Here is an 18,064-nt window from a genome sequence, read left to right as displayed (position 1 = left end):
TAACATTTCTGTTCTAATTATGCCCCGTACGGAAATGAAGTTGTCTTGTAATTTGAATCTAAAGTTATATTCTCTTAGCTCTTGTTTTGTAGTTTGTTGTTAATATACGCCATAGAAAAGTTCACGAAGCTAAAAAGTTTATGTTTAATAAAAAGTCTACAATGATGCACTGCGGGTGAACTGTGGTCTGACAAGTAAGAGTCTAATGGTTATGAACTACCATTATTACAGCAATCGTAAACACCTCCGAGATAAACTTTGAAAAAGTTATATACTTTATCAACGAATCTGTGTACAATAATACACTATACATTCTATCAATTATAATTAAATATGGGCAATTCGATGAAAATTTTATCAATGAATATAACAAAAGCTATTTTTTCACGGTCAATATAACGTTAGATAGGAGAATCAGACAACCAAGACATGTACATATATACATGTAACCAACAAAATGAACATATACCAGATAAAAAGGTGTATGATGAAAAATCAGACTGCAATGTATTTAGTTGTCTTTACCAACCAAAATTATTGATCAGTTTCCTTCATCTGTCGTTATCTGAATGCAAGTAAATGTGTGTTGAATGTAAAAGAAAACAAAACAAGAAGATTAATTCTGACATGCCATACAAATGATTTATCTAAACGATTTTCTACATTTAATAGATCTTAATGTAAGCCGATGTAATCATTCCGACAGGTATTTGAGACAGGGCAGTTTTTGTTGGCCTGCCCTAATTTTTTCCAAAATCTATATATACTTTTGTTCTGTCAGTTTCTCCAATTTATAATTATTTTCATACATTTCTGTATTAGACTTACAGACAGAGATAAGTTCTTCTTACGCAAGTATACGACTATCGTTCTCCAATATTTTGTGTTTCAAGCAAAAGTTTTGAACTCCAAATATTTGGGAAAGAATAAGTTCTTTTTTTTAATTTTTTTGGTGTTATTTCTGTACTTAAACTTACACAAATCTACAAACAATAGCATGTCTTACTTGTTTTCTAGCAATTGTTTGTTTATCAACAGCGGCCACTGATAATATATATTAACCCTTTCAACCTTCGTATAATTCGGGTGCCACATGTGGAGCAGAATTTGCTTAACCTTCCGGAGCTGCTGAGATCACCCCCAAATTTTGTTGAGGTTCGTGTTGCTTAGTCTTTAGTTTTCTAGGTTGCGTCTTGTGTACTATTATTTGTCTGTTTGTATTTTTTGTTTTTATCCATGGCGTTGTCAGTTTCTTTTCGATCTATGAGTTTGACTGTCCCTCTGGTATCTTTCGCCCCTCCTTGACTTTTTACTTCTCTGCTTACTGGATGGTGTCAAGGAATCATTGTATTTAATAGTCAGCGCGTGTGTTCCTTCGTCCGCATTTAATAACTAGAATATTCTCATGTTTGGAAGCGGGATTTTGAATAAATAAATATCTCTGATCATTGTCTATTTTATCTTTTGTATCTGGGCGTCACTAGTAAGTCATGTGTGGACAAAATGCACTTCTGGCGTATTAAAATTGTTAACTTGTTGCCTTTTGTTAGCTATTATTCGTGCGTTTCTTTGTCAATTGTGTTCTCCTATTTATTTATATTGTAGTCCTGTAATGTTGTGTTGTCATTTTAAAGTTATATTTCACATGGTCATAAAAGAGGGAGGTTTGGCATGCCACAAAACCAGGTTCAACCCACCATTTTTTCCTTTAAAAATGTCATGTACCAAGTCAGGAATATGGCTATTGTTATATTATAGTTCGTTTTATGATTTTTGAACAGCGGTACAATACTGTTGCCTTTATTTAAAGTAAAATAGTAACACTGAGTCTTTCACGCGGATCTGCAGAACATGAGACTTAGTTTATAATTATATTTTTGGGGATCAAAATATTTTATTATAAAAAAATAAACATAAATATGAGTTTTTTCTAGAATCTTCTGTTGTCTTCAGCCTCGTTGTGTCTTCTGCCTTATTAGTGTTTCGCCTAATAGCTTCCTACAATTTAAAAAAAGAAGAATAAACAATAAGATGAATTCTATATAACTGTTTTAAGAATTTGATACACTGTTTTCATCATAGTCAATTACTTTAAAAATTACTCAAAAACGATAAAAAAAATATAATTTAAAATTTTTATTCAGATGTAATGATAATTCAAATTCACAAAAAGTTTCTTTCAAAACATCATATAATTCTATTAAGTTAAGAAAAAATCTTTAACTCCATATTGTATCTAGATGATAACAGGAAAAAAATAACTAGAAAATATCTTTAGAAAATAAGAATAATTCCTAAAAATTCTCATTATGCTAGAACGGTGTTTTAATGATGAAAAGGCTTCTGTTCAAGTTTCATAAAAGGATGTATTGATGTCTTAAAAACAATTAAACCATTTACTTACCCTAAATGATAAAGACGCCGACGGAATTTAGTATATCTATGTTTCGTTCTACTTGCCAGATAAAAATAACTAATTAATATCATGTACAGTCTATTTGTCTAATGTTTTTTCAAGAATTTAAAACATGTAATTTTTTAAGAATAACAAACCTTTCTTAAATCCTTTAATACCATATGCACCGCCCATATTTCCAAATCCGTTGTTTCGAAATATTGGATAACTTCCGAAATCTTGAATCCCCATTCCTAAACCAGCGCCATGATTGTTCCATCCTTCAAATTCAGATGGATACGCCCCAGAATCCATCATTCCTTTAAGATATCCACCATTTGCGCCATTAAATTGTCCTCCCATTCCACCTTTGAAATATCCTCCGATTCCAACTTTCAGATATCCACCCATTAACCCACGGTTCTGGAAGCCACCAGCTCCGCCATTTAGATATCCACCATTGAACATGTCATACTGATTTTTATATCCTATCATGCCAAAGTTGGAGTTCATTGGTCCCTATCCTCCAAATCTCTGATATCCAGACTGAGGTTCAAAATTTCCTACAATTTTAAGTAATCGTTATAAATGTTTTAAAGTGTGTATATTTACATATATTTAAAACTAATTTGTGTTATATTATGGAGAACTAGGTTGCACGAAAAAATGTAGAAACAGGACATTCGTTAAGGGAGAGGGTAGGTGAAAGCATCGAAACCTCAAACACAAATCATATGAACATCCGGTGTGCATAAAGCATAAAGGTTGGTATGTTAAATTTTCCCAGAATTTTGTTCACATCATTTAAAAAAAATCTTTCTTTTTCTACCAAAAAAAAATCACAGTATCATTCATTACAGAGGTTCAAACACAAGTTATTACTTTCAACTGTAATAGATATTGGCAATCATATATGAAAATCATATAAAGTCCTGTCAAAACTATGAAGTACAACTTATAAAGAAAACATGTGAATTTGTATTATTCAAAGTTGTTTCATGATTGTCTTACATAGCAATATGTAGCGCTGATGATATTTTTTTCTTTTTAGAAATGCGAAAAAAGGATTTAGTAAAAAATAAGTAAAGGAGTAGGTCCGGTAACGGCCGATTTTGGCCTCAAATTTCAATTCCATATGACGAGAGATTTTAGACACTTTTTAAGCACTTAAGTGTTTATTTCAGTTGATTCAATTAGTTTATGTGAAAGATTTTAACTAGATATGAAAAATCTATCAAATATGCCAAAAATTGTCACTTTTCGGATGGTTTTTGTCAAAAGTGTAAGTGGCCGCATCCGTGTTCATCCTCAACCTTTATATATGTTTTGTATAATCATCAAATGCAACTTGCATTTCAATATTAAGAATGAACACAAATGCGGCCACTTTCATTTAAGACGGAAACCGTCTAAAATTTAACTAAAAAGCTAACATTTTGAAAAATTCAGTTATTTAGCATGACTTAATGATGTTTGTACCCGATATATGAACATTGTATTGTAAAAAAAACAGCCCATATTTATGTAGCAGAGGCATTCTACTTTCCAATAAATAACTAAAAGTTAACATTTTAACAATTTTGTAATACTGCTATATTTTGGGGCCAAAAAGAGGTCTTACTGAACCTACTCCTTTTATAAACTGTTTAACATTCAAATTTTTATTATGTTTAGACAAGTTTTTGCATTTAAATGTGATTGACACAGAGGTAGGAGAAATAGGCACAACCTCTTTTTACTGCTAAAATTGTCTCAGATTTTAACAAAACAAAAATATAATAACTGATTGCCATTTTCTGATTATTTTGTACTCCTGATAAAGTGTAATACTCCATCTAGATATAAAGCAAACAGTTATATCATTCTTGTTTACAATTGAGGAATATTTACTGTATGTACTTCAAATATGAAATGTTTTAACCCACAAATCAATATTTTTCATGAAATTATGATTTTGACAAACCATGTAGTTTTTAATTTACCTTTGTAGAATGTAGCAGAGACACAGGCAAAGAGGGTAGCGACTACAACCGAACTCAACATTTTCGTCTGTATCTAAAATTCGAAAATGAATAGCTATATATGATGGTCATATATTCGGTTTAAGCATAACTTTAAAAAAAAAATGCACTTCTAAATTTTAAAAAATGCAGATTATTGAAAATAAATCTATAGCCTGACAAAAGATTTGAAAAATGGTTTCAAGCAATAAAAGAAGGAAAAATAGATAAAATAAATGTTTCATCATATATATTGAAAACATAGGAAATTACTTACCTTAAGATATTTGGCAATTCAAGAGGGGTCTGGATTCACTTGTGATTTGTCCGGTAGAATCTTTCTTCTTTTATATACGTTCAATCACAGCCGATGTATTAATGCATTAGAACCCATCATTTATAATTCGGTTGTCAGAAAACAAATTATAAGGATGCAGCAATTAAATATGGTCTTTTGTTCTAGTAGTCTTAAACTATAAAGGTACGGGAAATTGTGGTTACGTATATGGTGGTCGGAAACGTAAAACGTAATAAACCCTACGAATTGTTTCTTGTGACATTGACACCTTACGTGTTTAATTACAACATAAATGTCTCTAAAACATTTTATACAATGACTTGGTCATATATGGAGGGAAACCTTTTAAAACGGACAGTTCTTTATTTTCATTTAAACAATTGCATTTTGACAATTATCTTTGCTCTTGTTCTTAGTTTAAAAAAGTAGTTATCAAAGATATCAATCGGAAATGTTGTCAACGCAAATTACTATACTTCTCAACACTATCGTTACTATTAACATTTATGTTGGTTATATTGAGTGAATATATCCCTCCTACTGTGTTAATATATACCAGCACTGAATGGATAACAAACATAAAAATGTGAACCTGCAAATTTTTCTTTGTTTTAAGCAAAACATAACTAACAAGAATGTGTTCATAGTACACGGATGCCCCAATCGCACTATCATTTTCTATGTTCAGTGGACCGTGAAATTGGGGTCAAAACTTTAACTTGGAATTACAATTAGAAAGATCATATCATAGGGAACATGTGTACTAAGTTTCAAGTTGATGTAACTTTAACTTCATCAAAAACTACCTTGACCAAAAACTTTAACCTGAAGCGAACGGACGCACGGACGGACGAACGGACGAACGGACGGAAGCACAGACCAGAAAACATTATGCCCCTCTACTATCGTAGGTGGCGCATAAAAATGTTCCATCTGTTTATGACTATTGTCCGCCTTTTCGTATTTTTCCTTTGTTTTTTTTTTCAACATGTTAATTTTGATTGTCACATTTGTATCATACATTTACAAATTTGGACAAACAAACAAAACAATTCTGATCTGGGCGAATGATACGTATATGTGTAAAAATATAAAAGTCAAATTAAATGTATCAAACTAACAATGGCTCTCTTCAATTAACAACTGATCTTATAAATTCGGACTTCCTTAAAAAAAATCAGTGTCGAAACTTTATGTGAATTAGTGAAACAAGAAATTAAAATGAAGGTCAATCGTTCTTTGTTGGTCAGCGATGTACTAAATATTACGATTATGTAGACCAAAAGTAGTTACTTGATGATACTATGAAATGAAATGAGTGGAAACTGGCCGAATTACACTAAAAATTACAATCCCCTTCTCTTTCATGAATGTGACCTATCGAATTAAACTATTTACTGGATTTGTTATCACATAAGCAACACGACGGGTGCCACATGTGGAGCAGGATCTGCTTACCCTTCCGGAGCACCTGAAATCACCCCTAGTTTTTGGTGGGGTTCGTGTTGTTTATTCTTTAGTTTTCTATGTTGGGTCATGTGTACTATTGTTTGTCTTTTTCATTTTTAGCCATGGCGTTGTCAGTTTATTTTCGATTTATGAGTTTGACTGTCCCTTTGGTATCTTTCATCCCTCTTTTACCTTAGCCGTATTTGGCACATCTTTTTTGGGGTGTTGTGTCCCTAATGCTCTTCTACGTTGTACTTATTTGGCTTTATAACTATTTTGAAATGACAGTCACTGATGAGTCTAATGAAAACGAAACGCAAGTCTGGCGTATAAAATTATAATCCTGGTTCCTTTGATAACCAATTATAGTAATTCTAGATAAAATACAGTTAACTTGTAAGTGTCAGTATCTGCAATATTGAAACAAGCTTTAGCACTTATTGCTGGTTGATAAGTTACAAAAATGAAACTTAAGTAAGACGACGCCTTGAGACATATAATACAAAACATGAATAAACAGATCAAATACAATTGATGCTTTGTCTATATCAACTGAATTCGAAATATTTCTTTGCATAAACACTTGCTGATCAATAAATCAATAAATCATACTACTCAAAGGCAAATGAACAATGTTAAAATAGGCCAAATATATAGTTTTGTTTTTAATCTTGGAAAAGGACAAAAAAGTAAAAAACTTAACGTTCGTCAAATAGCATTGAAAGCCGAAACAGAGATTTGTCTACAAGTGTTACTCAGTTTTTTTAACTCACCCTTAAATTGCGGCCACTAACTGACGCTTTACAAATGTCGCCTTTTTAAATAAATAAAGTCTTATGTTTATGCTGTATCGTATCATCATGATAGGTATACATGTATATGTAAAATCGACATGTCAATATCTTCCGATTTGGAAGACGAGATGTTTCGTTGATCAATGTGTTTGTGATAAGTGGACACATTATTTAATCAAGAAGGGAGTCGGCAAATGAAAATTTCCAAAAGTCCAAATGGTACGTTTTCAATATATTCCAGTAAGTTAATGACAAATACGCAGGGAACATTTGAATATAATCCTATTACTACATTTTAGTAACGAATTAAAGAAGCGTTGGATGCAGAAAAAATAAACCATAGAAACTTCAAACAGAGAATCAGAAATCATCGTCTACATATCTTTGTTGGTTTATGACCTTCACTTAAAACTATTTTGAAAGGTTTTACGTTTATATTTGCCAGTTTGTATGAATAAATTTTAAAAAAGTCCTTTTGGTCCACATCTTCCAGACCATTCCCATCATAATATTAGGAGACAGTAGAATACAAATCATTTTCAATAAGGCAGATAATCGTTCTTCCATCAAAATATTGAGTACGATTTATCGTACTTTGACTCAATAATTAACCAAGCAAATTACTGCATTTGGTTTTCGAACAAAAATGAGTATACTTCAATAAGACAGCAAATAACGACAAAAATAACCAACCCTATACAGTATATTTTTAGGAATAATTTTCAAAAGAAGATCAAGTACACAAATATTTCTGATGAAAAGAGAAGTAAAAGTGGATGTCTGTCAGTGTATAAATAGTGTACAAATAGTGTGTAAATAGTGTACAAATAGACCTGCCATGTATTAGAAGTGGATGCCTGTCAGTGTATAAATAGTGTATAAATAGACCTGTCATGTATTAAAAGTGGATGTCTGTCAGTGTATAAATAGTGTACAAATAGACCTGTCATGTATTAAAAGTGGATGCCTGTCAGTGTATAAATAGTGTATAAATAGACCTGTCAGTGTATAAATAGTGTACAAATAGACCTGTCATGTATTAAAAGTGGATGCCTGTCAGTGTATAAATAGTGTATAAATAGACCTGTCATGTATTAAAAGTGGATGCCTGTCAGTGTATAAATAGTGTATAAATAGACCTGTCAGTGTATAAATAGTGTACAAATAGACCTGTCATGTATTAAAAGTGGATGTCTGTCAGTGTATAGATAGTGTACAAATAGACCTGTCATGTATTAAAAGTGGATGCCTGTCAGTGTATAAATAGTGTACAAATAGACCTGCCATGTATTTAGTTGTCTATACTAACCATAAAAGTGGATGCCTGTCAGTGTATAAATAGTGTACAGATAGACCTGCCATGTGTTAGAAGTGGATGCCTGTCAGTGTATAAATAGTGTACAAATAGACCTGCCATGTATTAGAAGTGGATGCCTGTCAGTGTATAAATAGTGTACAAATAGACCTGCCATGTATTAGAAGTGGATGTCTGTCAGTGTATAAATAGTGTACAAATAGACCTGCCATGTATTAGAAGTGGATGCCTGTCAGTGTATAAATAGTGTATAAATAGACCTGCCATGTATTAGAAGTGGATGCCTGTCAGTGTATAAATAGTGTATAAATAGACCTGCCATGTATTAGAAGTGGATACCTGTCAGTGTATAAATAGTGTATAAATAGACCTGTCATGTATTTAGTTGTCTATACTAACCATAAAAGTGGATGCCTGTCAGTGTATAAATAGTGTACAGATAGACCTGCCATGTGTTAGAAGTGGATGCCTGTCAGTGTATAAATAGTGTACAAATAGACCTGCCATGTATTAGAAGTGGATGCCTGTCAGTGTATAAATAGTGTACAAATAGACCTGCCATGTATTAGAAGTGGATGTCTGTCAGTGTATAAATAGTGTACAAATAGACCTGCCATGTATTAGAAGTGGATGCCTGTCAGTGTATAAATAGTGTATAAATAGACCTGCCATGTATTAGAAGTGGATGCCTGTCAGTGTATAAATAGTGTATAAATAGACCTGCCATGTATTAGAAGTGGATACCTGTCAGTGTATAAATAGTGTATAAATACACCTGTCATGTATTAGAAGTGGATACCTATCAGTGTATAAATAGTGTACAAATAGACCTGCCATGTATTAGAAGTGGATACCTATCAGTGTATAAATAGTGTACAAATAGACCTGCCATGTATTAGAAGTGGATGTCTGTCAGTGTATAAATAGTGTACAAATAGACCTGCCATGTATTAGAAGTGGATGCCTGTCAGTGTATAAATAGTGTATAAATAGACCTGCCATGTATTAGAAGTGGATGCCTGTCAGTGTATAAATAGTGTATAAATAGACCTGCCATGTATTAGAAGTGGATACCTGTCAGTGTATAAATAGTGTATAAATAGACCTGCCATGTATTAGAAGTGGATGCCTGTCAGTGTATAAATAGTGTATAAATAGACCTGCCATGTATCAGAAGTGGATACCTATCAGTGTATAAATAGTGTACAAATAGACCTGCCATGTATTTAGTTGTCTATACCAACCAAATTTATTGATCAGTTTCTTTCACATGTCTTTATCTGAATGCAAGTACATGTAGGTTGAATATAAAAGAAAACAAAACAAAAGGATTAATTTTGCCAGGCCATGCACATTATATGTACAGGATTTAAAAAGTTAATGGATCTTGGTGTAAGCCGATGCAATCATTTCCACAGGTACTTGGGACTAAACAGTTTTTGTTGGTCCTCCCCTATTTTTCAAAACAACATATTTTTTTTGTTCTATTATAATAGCACTTATTTTCGTATTTTTCTGTGTCAGACTTACACACTATTTATCCTACTCAGGATCAGAAGCAGCAATTTACTAGACCTACGGTTATTACACTTTACTCAGTACTTGGAGTATAGAATGTGTGCACAAAATCAAGCATTTAGTACTCTAATGCTTTTTTACCACAAATTTGAATTTTGTGTTTTGAGCACTTATTTTGTACACTGAATATTTGGGAAAGAATAATTTTTTTTGTTGAAGTCCCCTCCCTTAATTCTAAAATCCGTAATGTTTGTGTTTGGTTTTCGAATGATTACACTTATTTTCTTGTTTTTCTGTGTTACGCTTAGTATGGTGTTCAATAGAAAGACGAATGAAAGACAATGCGTGGTTCTTTTGTACTGTTTTTGTGTGCTGACCTAGGTTGTTTTACGTGTTCGTTTTTATTCTGTGGTTAGGTACGGTCTTTGGTATTGACATGTATATCTATTATACGTTCATTTTTATAAGTTTGCTGTTTGTAAAAGTATAAATGTGTCTAAATACTAAGGATTTTCTTATATTAGACAGATAACCTTAGCTTTATTTGCCACAACTTTTTTGGTCATCAACTTTGTTTGGCTTTCTTCATTTATTACTTCTTGGTCATTAATTTTTGGTCATCAACTTTGTTTGGCTTTCTTCATTTATTACTTCTTGGTCATTAATTTTTGGTCATCAACTTTGTTTGGCTTTCTTCAAAGATACATGAGCGTCACTTATGAATCTTATGTAAACGAAATACGCGTCTGGCGTATTAAATTATAAGCCTGGTACCTGATAAATATTAGCATGTCGAAATGTTCTATTGTTTTATTTATTTGTGTATTTCTGTCCTAAATGTTCTTCCATTTATTTGTAGTCCTGTCATGTAATGTTGTCACGTTATTGTTATGTTTAACATTGCCATAAAAGTGCGAGGTTTGGCAAGGCAAAAAGCCAGGATCAACCCACCATTTTTCTTACAATGTCCTGTAGCAAAGAAAATGTTGTTTTCTCATAGATCGTTTCTGTGTGCCTTGTATTGTCGTTTGGTTTTTTGTTGCACTTCAGTGTTTCTGTTGTTTCATTGTTTTCCTGTTATGTTTAATGTATTTCCATCAGTTTTAGTTTGTAACCCGGATTTGTTTTGTCTATATCAATTAATGACTATAGAACAGCGGTATACTACTGTTTCACTGTTCTATTATAAATGAATCTATGTCCCAAAATATAATATTTTGATTGTAAAGCATTTCCAAATGAGGTGCTAAAGGGACAAAGGCCATAATGTGTTAATAAATTTCTTTCCCGCATATATCGAAACGTGCAGTCATTGCTTAGATAAACACATCAAAGATACCAGGATTAAATTTTGAGTTGACACCAGACGCGCGTTTCGTCTACAAAAGATTCACAAGTGACGCTCGAAACCAAAAAAGTTAAAAAGGTTAAATATTTTGTAAACACTTAATTTATAAATATGACCATATCAATGATAATTCATGTGAGCACAGAAGTGCTGACTACTGAGCTGGTGATACCCTCAGGGAAGTAAAACTCCACCAGCAGTGGCATCGACCCAGTGGTTGTAAATAAACTCAGTATAGATACCAGGATTGAATTTTGTATTTACGCCGGACGCACATTTCTTCTACAAAAGACTCAACAGTGACGCTTAAAACAAAAAAAAAGTACGAAGTTGAAGACCATTGAGAACCCAAATTCCTCCCCCCCTCCAAAAAAAACCAAATACAGCTAAGGTAATCAATTCCTGAGGCAGAAAAACCTTAGTATTTCAAAAATTCAAAAGTTTTGTAAACAATGAATTTATAAATCTGACAATATCAATATACATGTATACCTAATCTGTATTCTACAAATTGTAGTTATCACAAACTTTATGTCTTGGCATTTGATTTTAAAGTATGACTTTGTTTACGTTGTCTTTTCAAGTGACCTCATAACAATGGCCCTTTATTTTATTTTGCCTCTGGGCCAAGATGTTAAATCACAACCTGGTTTCTACCTTCAACTAATTTCTATCGGTTCTGAACATATCATTTGCAGCCTTTTTTGTTTTGTTTTGTTTTGTTTTTCGTTTTTTCTTTAACACACGATCAAATTATAAGAACCAAGATGGCATATCCTTGTTTATGCTGTTGATGTGTTTCCTTTGGTTTTAATTTGTAGCCCTAAATTGTTTTCTCTCAATCGATTTATGACTTTCGAACTGCGGGTATACTACTGTTGCCTTTATTTACCGTGAGACTATTAACAGTTCTACAAATTATGTCATGTGTCAGTATTATTAATCAACAAATCTAATATTTGTAAATACAAAAGCAACATCTATCATGCAATATTGTAAAAATAACATGTGTGCTATTAATAGATAGTTTATCAACAGCGGCCACTAATAAAATATATGCACCCTTTTCAACTTTCGTATAATACTCTGCTTACTGAAGAGATTGTGTCCAGTGGGCGTTGTGTTTTAAAGTCAGTTTGTTTGTTCCTTCTATCGTTCGTTCGTCGAACGTTGTGCTTGCAACTCTTCCTTACATTGAGACTGTGTTTCTTTTATGTTTGAACTTTTAAACATCATCGGTATCGTATAGCATTTTGCACCTCTAATTCTATTTTGATGAAAAGAAATGTTTGGATTACCCCTAGCAAAACATAGACTTTGCTATTTTTATAAAAAGAGAAGACATCTTTTAAACCATTATCTTACTATGGAACTTACTTACTTAGATCTTTTTTATTTATATAGAATGAAATTCAAAACAGTGTGGCTGTGGCCATTGATTGACATATTAAATTCATCCATTGACTGGGACAATTTAGGTGAACGTTTGTATGTAACGATCACTGCTCATTATGTACTTGTTAAAGACACTTAAACTATGGAGTCACCAAAGGTTCTCAACACCTTAATAAAGTAATTCGAAAAATTAATCAGAAATAACACGATGTTTTGATTTATATCAATTATATAAATCAAAACATAAAGGTTATTCCTGATTAATTTTTCGAATTATTTTATAATTAAAGGCGTTAAGAAACCTTTGGTGACCCCACTGTTTAAATGTCTATCGTAGGTACGTCGTAAACAGTGGTCGTTACAGACAAACGTTCACGTAAATTGTCCCAGTCAATGGATGAATTTAATGTGTCAATCAATGGTCACAGCCACACTGTTTTGAATTTCATTCTAATGTCATTGTAATGTTTTTTTTTATTTGAATTAAGCGGAAAAGGGGGATTGGTGGTAATGCAGGAAAGCATTGAATATTTCCCTATGTATAAGCAGGATGTAATTTTATTCTCGTTTTTCTACTTTATAATGGCGTCATGGCATTTAGTCTTTCATGGGGATCTGCAAAAATTGTGAAACCATTTACTTTGTTTACAATTATTTACTAACTAATGTTTGAAATGAGAGCAAAATATTTATTATATAGAATAAACATAAATAATTGAGTTTTTTCCAGAATCCTATGTTGTCGTCAGCCCGTTGTCTCTTCATCCTTTCTCGTGTTTCATTTAACAGCTTTCTACAATTTACCAAAAGGAGAATATAAAAATAAGATGGACTCTGTAGAACTATTGTAAGAATTCTATGAACTATTTTCATCATAATCCATTGTTTTAAAAATTAATCCAAAACAGTAAAAATATACTCTAAAATTTTTATTCAGACGAAATGCTATTTCATAAATAATTATTTTTTATTAAACTTCATAGAATTCCATAAAGTTTTGAACAAGCTTTAAATGTTAATCCGATATTGAATCTAGATGATAACTGCAAAAAAACATGGAATAGATTTTCATTAAGAAATAAGAGAAAAAACACAACTAATTATGCTCTGCATAGATGCGGTCTTTTGAACATAAAAAAAACCCATCTGTTCACGTTTAATTAAAGGAAAGTTGACAAAAGTATTGATATCTAAAAAAAAACAATCAAACCACAGACTAACCCTAAATGATGACGCCGCCCCCCCTTTTTTTTTGTAAAATGATTAATCAGACTAGACTTCGTGAACTTTGCCATTTCCCGTGTCTTTAATTTTTATGCGACAAATCTTTACTTATTAAGATATTTTTTCGATGGTATTTACTTATCATGTCAAAGTCATGTGTTTAGCCGTGCTGGAGTTGACGAGTGCGTCGAAAAAATGTCACTCAGTCATTTTGAAATTCAAAATACAGTAACACATTGCTTACGCTGAGACTGACAATCATGACACCTTCAAAGCAACACAGGATTGAGCATGTTTAACCCCAAACACCCCATTCTATTCTAAAGAACATAAGTTAATTAACTCTCGTTGTATCTTACTCGGTTGACTCGAAAGTTTTCACATGGTCTAAAATAACATACATGTAGCTGAATAATGATCCCCACTCAGTATAAGCTCTAGATATATTTTAAGTCTAAGGTACGACCATTTGATTTGAGGGGGAAGTATGAGATATAGTATGAAATTCAAAACAGTGTAGCTGTGGCCATTGATTGACACATTAAAATCATTCATTGACTGGGACAATTTAGGTGAACGTTTGTATGCAACGACCAATGCTCACTATGTACTTTTTAAAGACACTTAAACTATGGGGTCACCAAAGGTTCTCAACACCTAAATAAAGTAATTCGAAAAATTAATCAGAAATAACACGATATTTTGATTTATATCAATTATATAAATCAAAACACAAAGGTTATTCCTGATTATTTTTTCGAATTATTGTATAATTAAAGGCGTTAAGAAACCTTTGTTGACCCCACAGTTTAAATGTCTATCGTAGGTACGTCATGAACAGTGGTTGTTACAGACAAACGTTCACGTAAATTGTCCCAGTCAATGGATGATTTTGATGGGTCAATCAATGGCCACAGCTACACTGTTTTGAATTTCATACTATGAGTGAAAAAAATCTGACTCTGATTTTTGCCTTGAACAAAAATTCTGGCCGTATCTTGATTAAAAACAATACTATTCACTTTTTTGCTATAAGAACTGAAAATTTCCAACAGAATAATTTAGCATTAAATGAACATGATGAATAAAAAACTGGCGTATTTTTTTTTTTGGGGGGAGGGGGGAAGTTTGCAGTTCTGCTGTTTCGCCGAACTGATATATTGTTTTTTTTCCCTCAAGACCAGACTGCAACCTGACTGCTGGGTGTGGTCTTTCTGTCTCCATTTATCGACCGTCGTTCATAAATTCGTTGTCACTTCAGACCCATTCGTAGCCTTTTGTTGATTTAAAAACCCTCACTTCTCTTCATCTTGTTTGGTGAAACATAACAACCAAACATTTGAATAAAATTGCGTGTTCGTCTGTTTTAACTCGTGTCGGTCGTATTGTAAAGTTCTTTGAATAGCCCGGCGTATATCTTTTTTATAACAAGAAATCTAACGAGGTTATGCTCACTTAACATACAACAAACGAGAATTTTCCCTGTCTATTTTTCACTGAAAAGGCTCACATCAAATATATCAGTACATAGCTTTGAATCCATACTATCGTTTTATGATTAATAGGGAGAATAAAGCATAAAAAATGTCCTACCCTTACACTTAACAGCAACTATAAAAAAAAATACATGCCCCACGTCAGTAACCGTTTAAAAAGTGCATTTTACACTTATTTTATGTTTTTTTAAGTCTAAAAAAGGTCCCAAAAATTTTCGCCTCGCTACGCTCGCTAAAATTTTGAAAACTTCGCCCCCTTTCAAAAATCCTAGATTCCCCCCTGATTTATGTACTATCTATTTGACTAATAGTATTTTTTTTAGTTAATGATTAACATGTAAATAATGATGAAATATAACAAACCTTTTTAAATCCGTTGTTTCCAAATTTTGGATAACCTCCTAAACCTTGCATCCCCATTCCTAAACCTGTGCCGGGATTGTCCCATCCTTCAAATCCAGATGGATAAAATCCAGGATCCATCATGTCTTTAAGATATCCACCATTTCCGCCATGTCCACTCATTCCCCTTTTGCCATTTTTACTCCAATTTTCTAATTGAAAAATGATATCTTGTGTTAAAATGTGCTTTATTGTCATAATATTACTTTTTATCATGCTAAAATACATTATCTTTTTTTTCTATCAATTAACTTTCCGCTGGTAACATTTCTATATAAATCTGTGTTTTGTGAAGAATAAAAGCTCGTTCATATTTAAAAAAAAATCTCCTTTTTATGACGAAAAATCAAATTTGTAAAAACAAAATGTTTGTAGGTTATAATAAAATATGCCAAACGTACTGCTTTCGAACGGGGTTTTCTTGAGGAACATACATTAGAATGCTTAAGGGAAACAAAGAAAAATCAATGCATGGTGAGCAAAATTTTTATGATGACAGCCATAAAAAGAAGGAAAATACAATACGAAACTAATTTTACTCGAGGCAGTGAGAATCTTACTACTGTTAAAATGTTATGAATAGTTATCAAAAGTACCAGGATTATATTTAAGTACGTCAGACGCGCGTTTCGTCTACATCAGTCACGCTCATATCAAAATAGTTATAAAGCCAAACAAGTACAAAGTTGAAGACCATTGAGGATCCAAAATTCCAAAAAGTAGTTAAGAAAGTGTCAAATACTAGTATATGATAATGGTGTTCTAGGGAAACGAATAAGAAAAAAGTCATTGAAGTTATTGAAATAATATTTTGATGAACAAACAGAATTTCACGCAATAAGTAAGAGTCCATACACCAAGAATATACAGAAAATCCAATTTTTGTTTTTAAACCAGAAGAAAAAAGAATTAATTTTCAAAATATATCGGATGTGTTCGGTTCAACAAGAATTTTTTTTAAATTACTATTCCCATTCACGTAGGTATAAGAAAGTAAGTAATTTACTTTTTTTGTAGTGACCTGTATAAAAACAATGTGTCATACAATTATGTTTTTTTTTTAAACCACACCAAACTATACCCGACCCATTGTGCCTAAAAGATCAGGCTAGAAATTGTATGCGACTCACCATAATCTGGAAATCTGGTCCAGTCCATTTTTAATCCATACACACATGCACACAAAAGTCCCAATAAATACACAATTATTTTCTGCCGCCCGAATAATTGCATCTGAAAAAGAAAATGATACAGTTGTTTGCAAAATAATAATTAAAAAAAGTTACTCAATTAGATGAATTAAAAAAATTGCTACTGAAACTACTACAAAATGAAGTAGATACACAAATTTATCATTATCTTTATAAACAGATTCAAACCTTTACGCTTCAAGTACACAGTGCAGGAATAACTTTGTGGAAACTACAGAATAAATCCTTTTTATAGTCAGACAATAAACAGCAAAACAATTGCGCATTCTATTTGATGTGTTTCAGCTTTTGATGTTGCCATTTGATTAGGGTCTTTCCGTTTTGAATTTTCCTCGGAGTTCAATATTTTGTGATTTTACTTTTTTTTCTAATTAGCTAACTACGACTGATATCGTAATTATTAAAATGTTTTGATAATTTATAAGTTTGGCTTCTGAATTATTAAAACATTTTAATAACTTATAAGCTTGGCTTCTGAATTATCAAATCATAGTAATAAACAATTTTCAGTAGCATGAAAACATAAAATTATATAATATGAATCATAGTACTCATTGACTAACAAGAGATTAGCGTTATAGATCTAAAAAATAAACACGAGATAAAAAACTTGTAGTTTTCAAACCTGCTCTATTGTCAGGTACCTGTTCCACGGGAGGAACATAGGCATACGAACACCATATCTTAATGTTTAGGATTACTTAGAGTGTTGATGGCAGATCAGTGCGTGTTACTATAAAATGTATTCGAAACTATTTTGAGCTTGACTCTTTGCATTGATAAATAATGTAAATTGCCCTGAAGATGTGTTTTTTGTATGTCGTTGGGTTACTGTCTCATTTTTCTAACTTTTTATTATCATATGTTTTAATTGGCATTATTAGCTCAAATATTCCCACACAATTATCTTTTTGTTAAAAATATATGTTTCTACTATATCCGATAATGGACTTTAGCAGATTATCTTAACATTCGAAAATAATTGCTTAATCCGTACTTACATTTATTTCTTTATTATTCTGTTTTATATACTAATTAAAAAATAGTTTATTTTCAGTTTTGGAAATGTTCTCTAACCATAAACATCGGGCTCAATATTGTTACATCGTAACGATACTTGTGCATCTCATAATTTTTACAACATTTCTGAAGACTTGCAGTGTTACTTCAGCTTATCTGATTAACAACATAGTATCGAATTCATAACAGTGTGGCTATG

General features: G+C 32.0%; 2 protein-coding genes across 2 annotated transcripts; both read right to left on the bottom strand.

The window, feature by feature from the left end:
* Window positions 1-1,811: 1,811 nt before the first annotated feature.
* LOC143066496 (uncharacterized) lies at window positions 1,812-4,872 on the bottom strand. The gene is made up of 4 exons (XM_076239409.1): window positions 4,673-4,872; window positions 4,378-4,450; window positions 2,554-2,958; window positions 1,812-1,998 (listed from the first exon to the last, which is right to left on the bottom strand). Exons 3-4 carry the CDS (start codon window positions 2,906-2,908, stop codon window positions 1,988-1,990), a joined length of 366 nt encoding a protein of 121 aa, XP_076095524.1. The 5' UTR covers window positions 2,909-2,958; window positions 4,378-4,450; window positions 4,673-4,872; the 3' UTR covers window positions 1,812-1,987.
* An 8,308-nt stretch (window positions 4,873-13,180) lies between these two features.
* On the bottom strand, window positions 13,181-17,058 carry LOC143066495 (uncharacterized). The gene is made up of 4 exons (XM_076239408.1): window positions 17,014-17,058; window positions 16,765-16,867; window positions 15,596-15,786; window positions 13,181-13,305 (listed from the first exon to the last, which is right to left on the bottom strand). The coding sequence occupies exons 2-4, from the start codon at window positions 16,865-16,867 to the stop codon at window positions 13,291-13,293; spliced, it is 309 nt and encodes a 102-aa protein (XP_076095523.1). The 5' UTR covers window positions 17,014-17,058; the 3' UTR covers window positions 13,181-13,290.
* Window positions 17,059-18,064: the final 1,006 nt, after the last annotated feature.

The sequence above is a fragment of the Mytilus galloprovincialis genome, chromosome 3, assembly GCF_965363235.1.
Source record: "Mytilus galloprovincialis chromosome 3, xbMytGall1.hap1.1, whole genome shotgun sequence".
In the NCBI taxonomy this organism is placed as follows: domain Eukaryota; kingdom Metazoa; phylum Mollusca; class Bivalvia; order Mytilida; family Mytilidae; genus Mytilus; species Mytilus galloprovincialis.
The sequence above is the reverse complement of the archived record's forward strand: the minus strand, read 5'-3'. Positions and strand labels throughout refer to the sequence as shown.

Bases quoted from the DNA above. Each gene is read 5' to 3' on its own strand.
- LOC143066496 (XM_076239409.1), bottom strand. From the start codon at position 2,908: ATGAACTCCAACTTTGGCATGATAGGATATAAAAATCAGTATGACATG.
- LOC143066495 (XM_076239408.1), bottom strand. From the start codon at position 16,867: ATGCAATTATTCGGGCGGCAGAAAATAATTGTGTATTTATTGGGACTT. The intron at 15,787-16,764 runs GTGAGTCGCATA...TTTTTCAATTAG, and splicing joins GACCAGATTTCCAGATTATG to AAAATTGGAGTAAAAATGGC.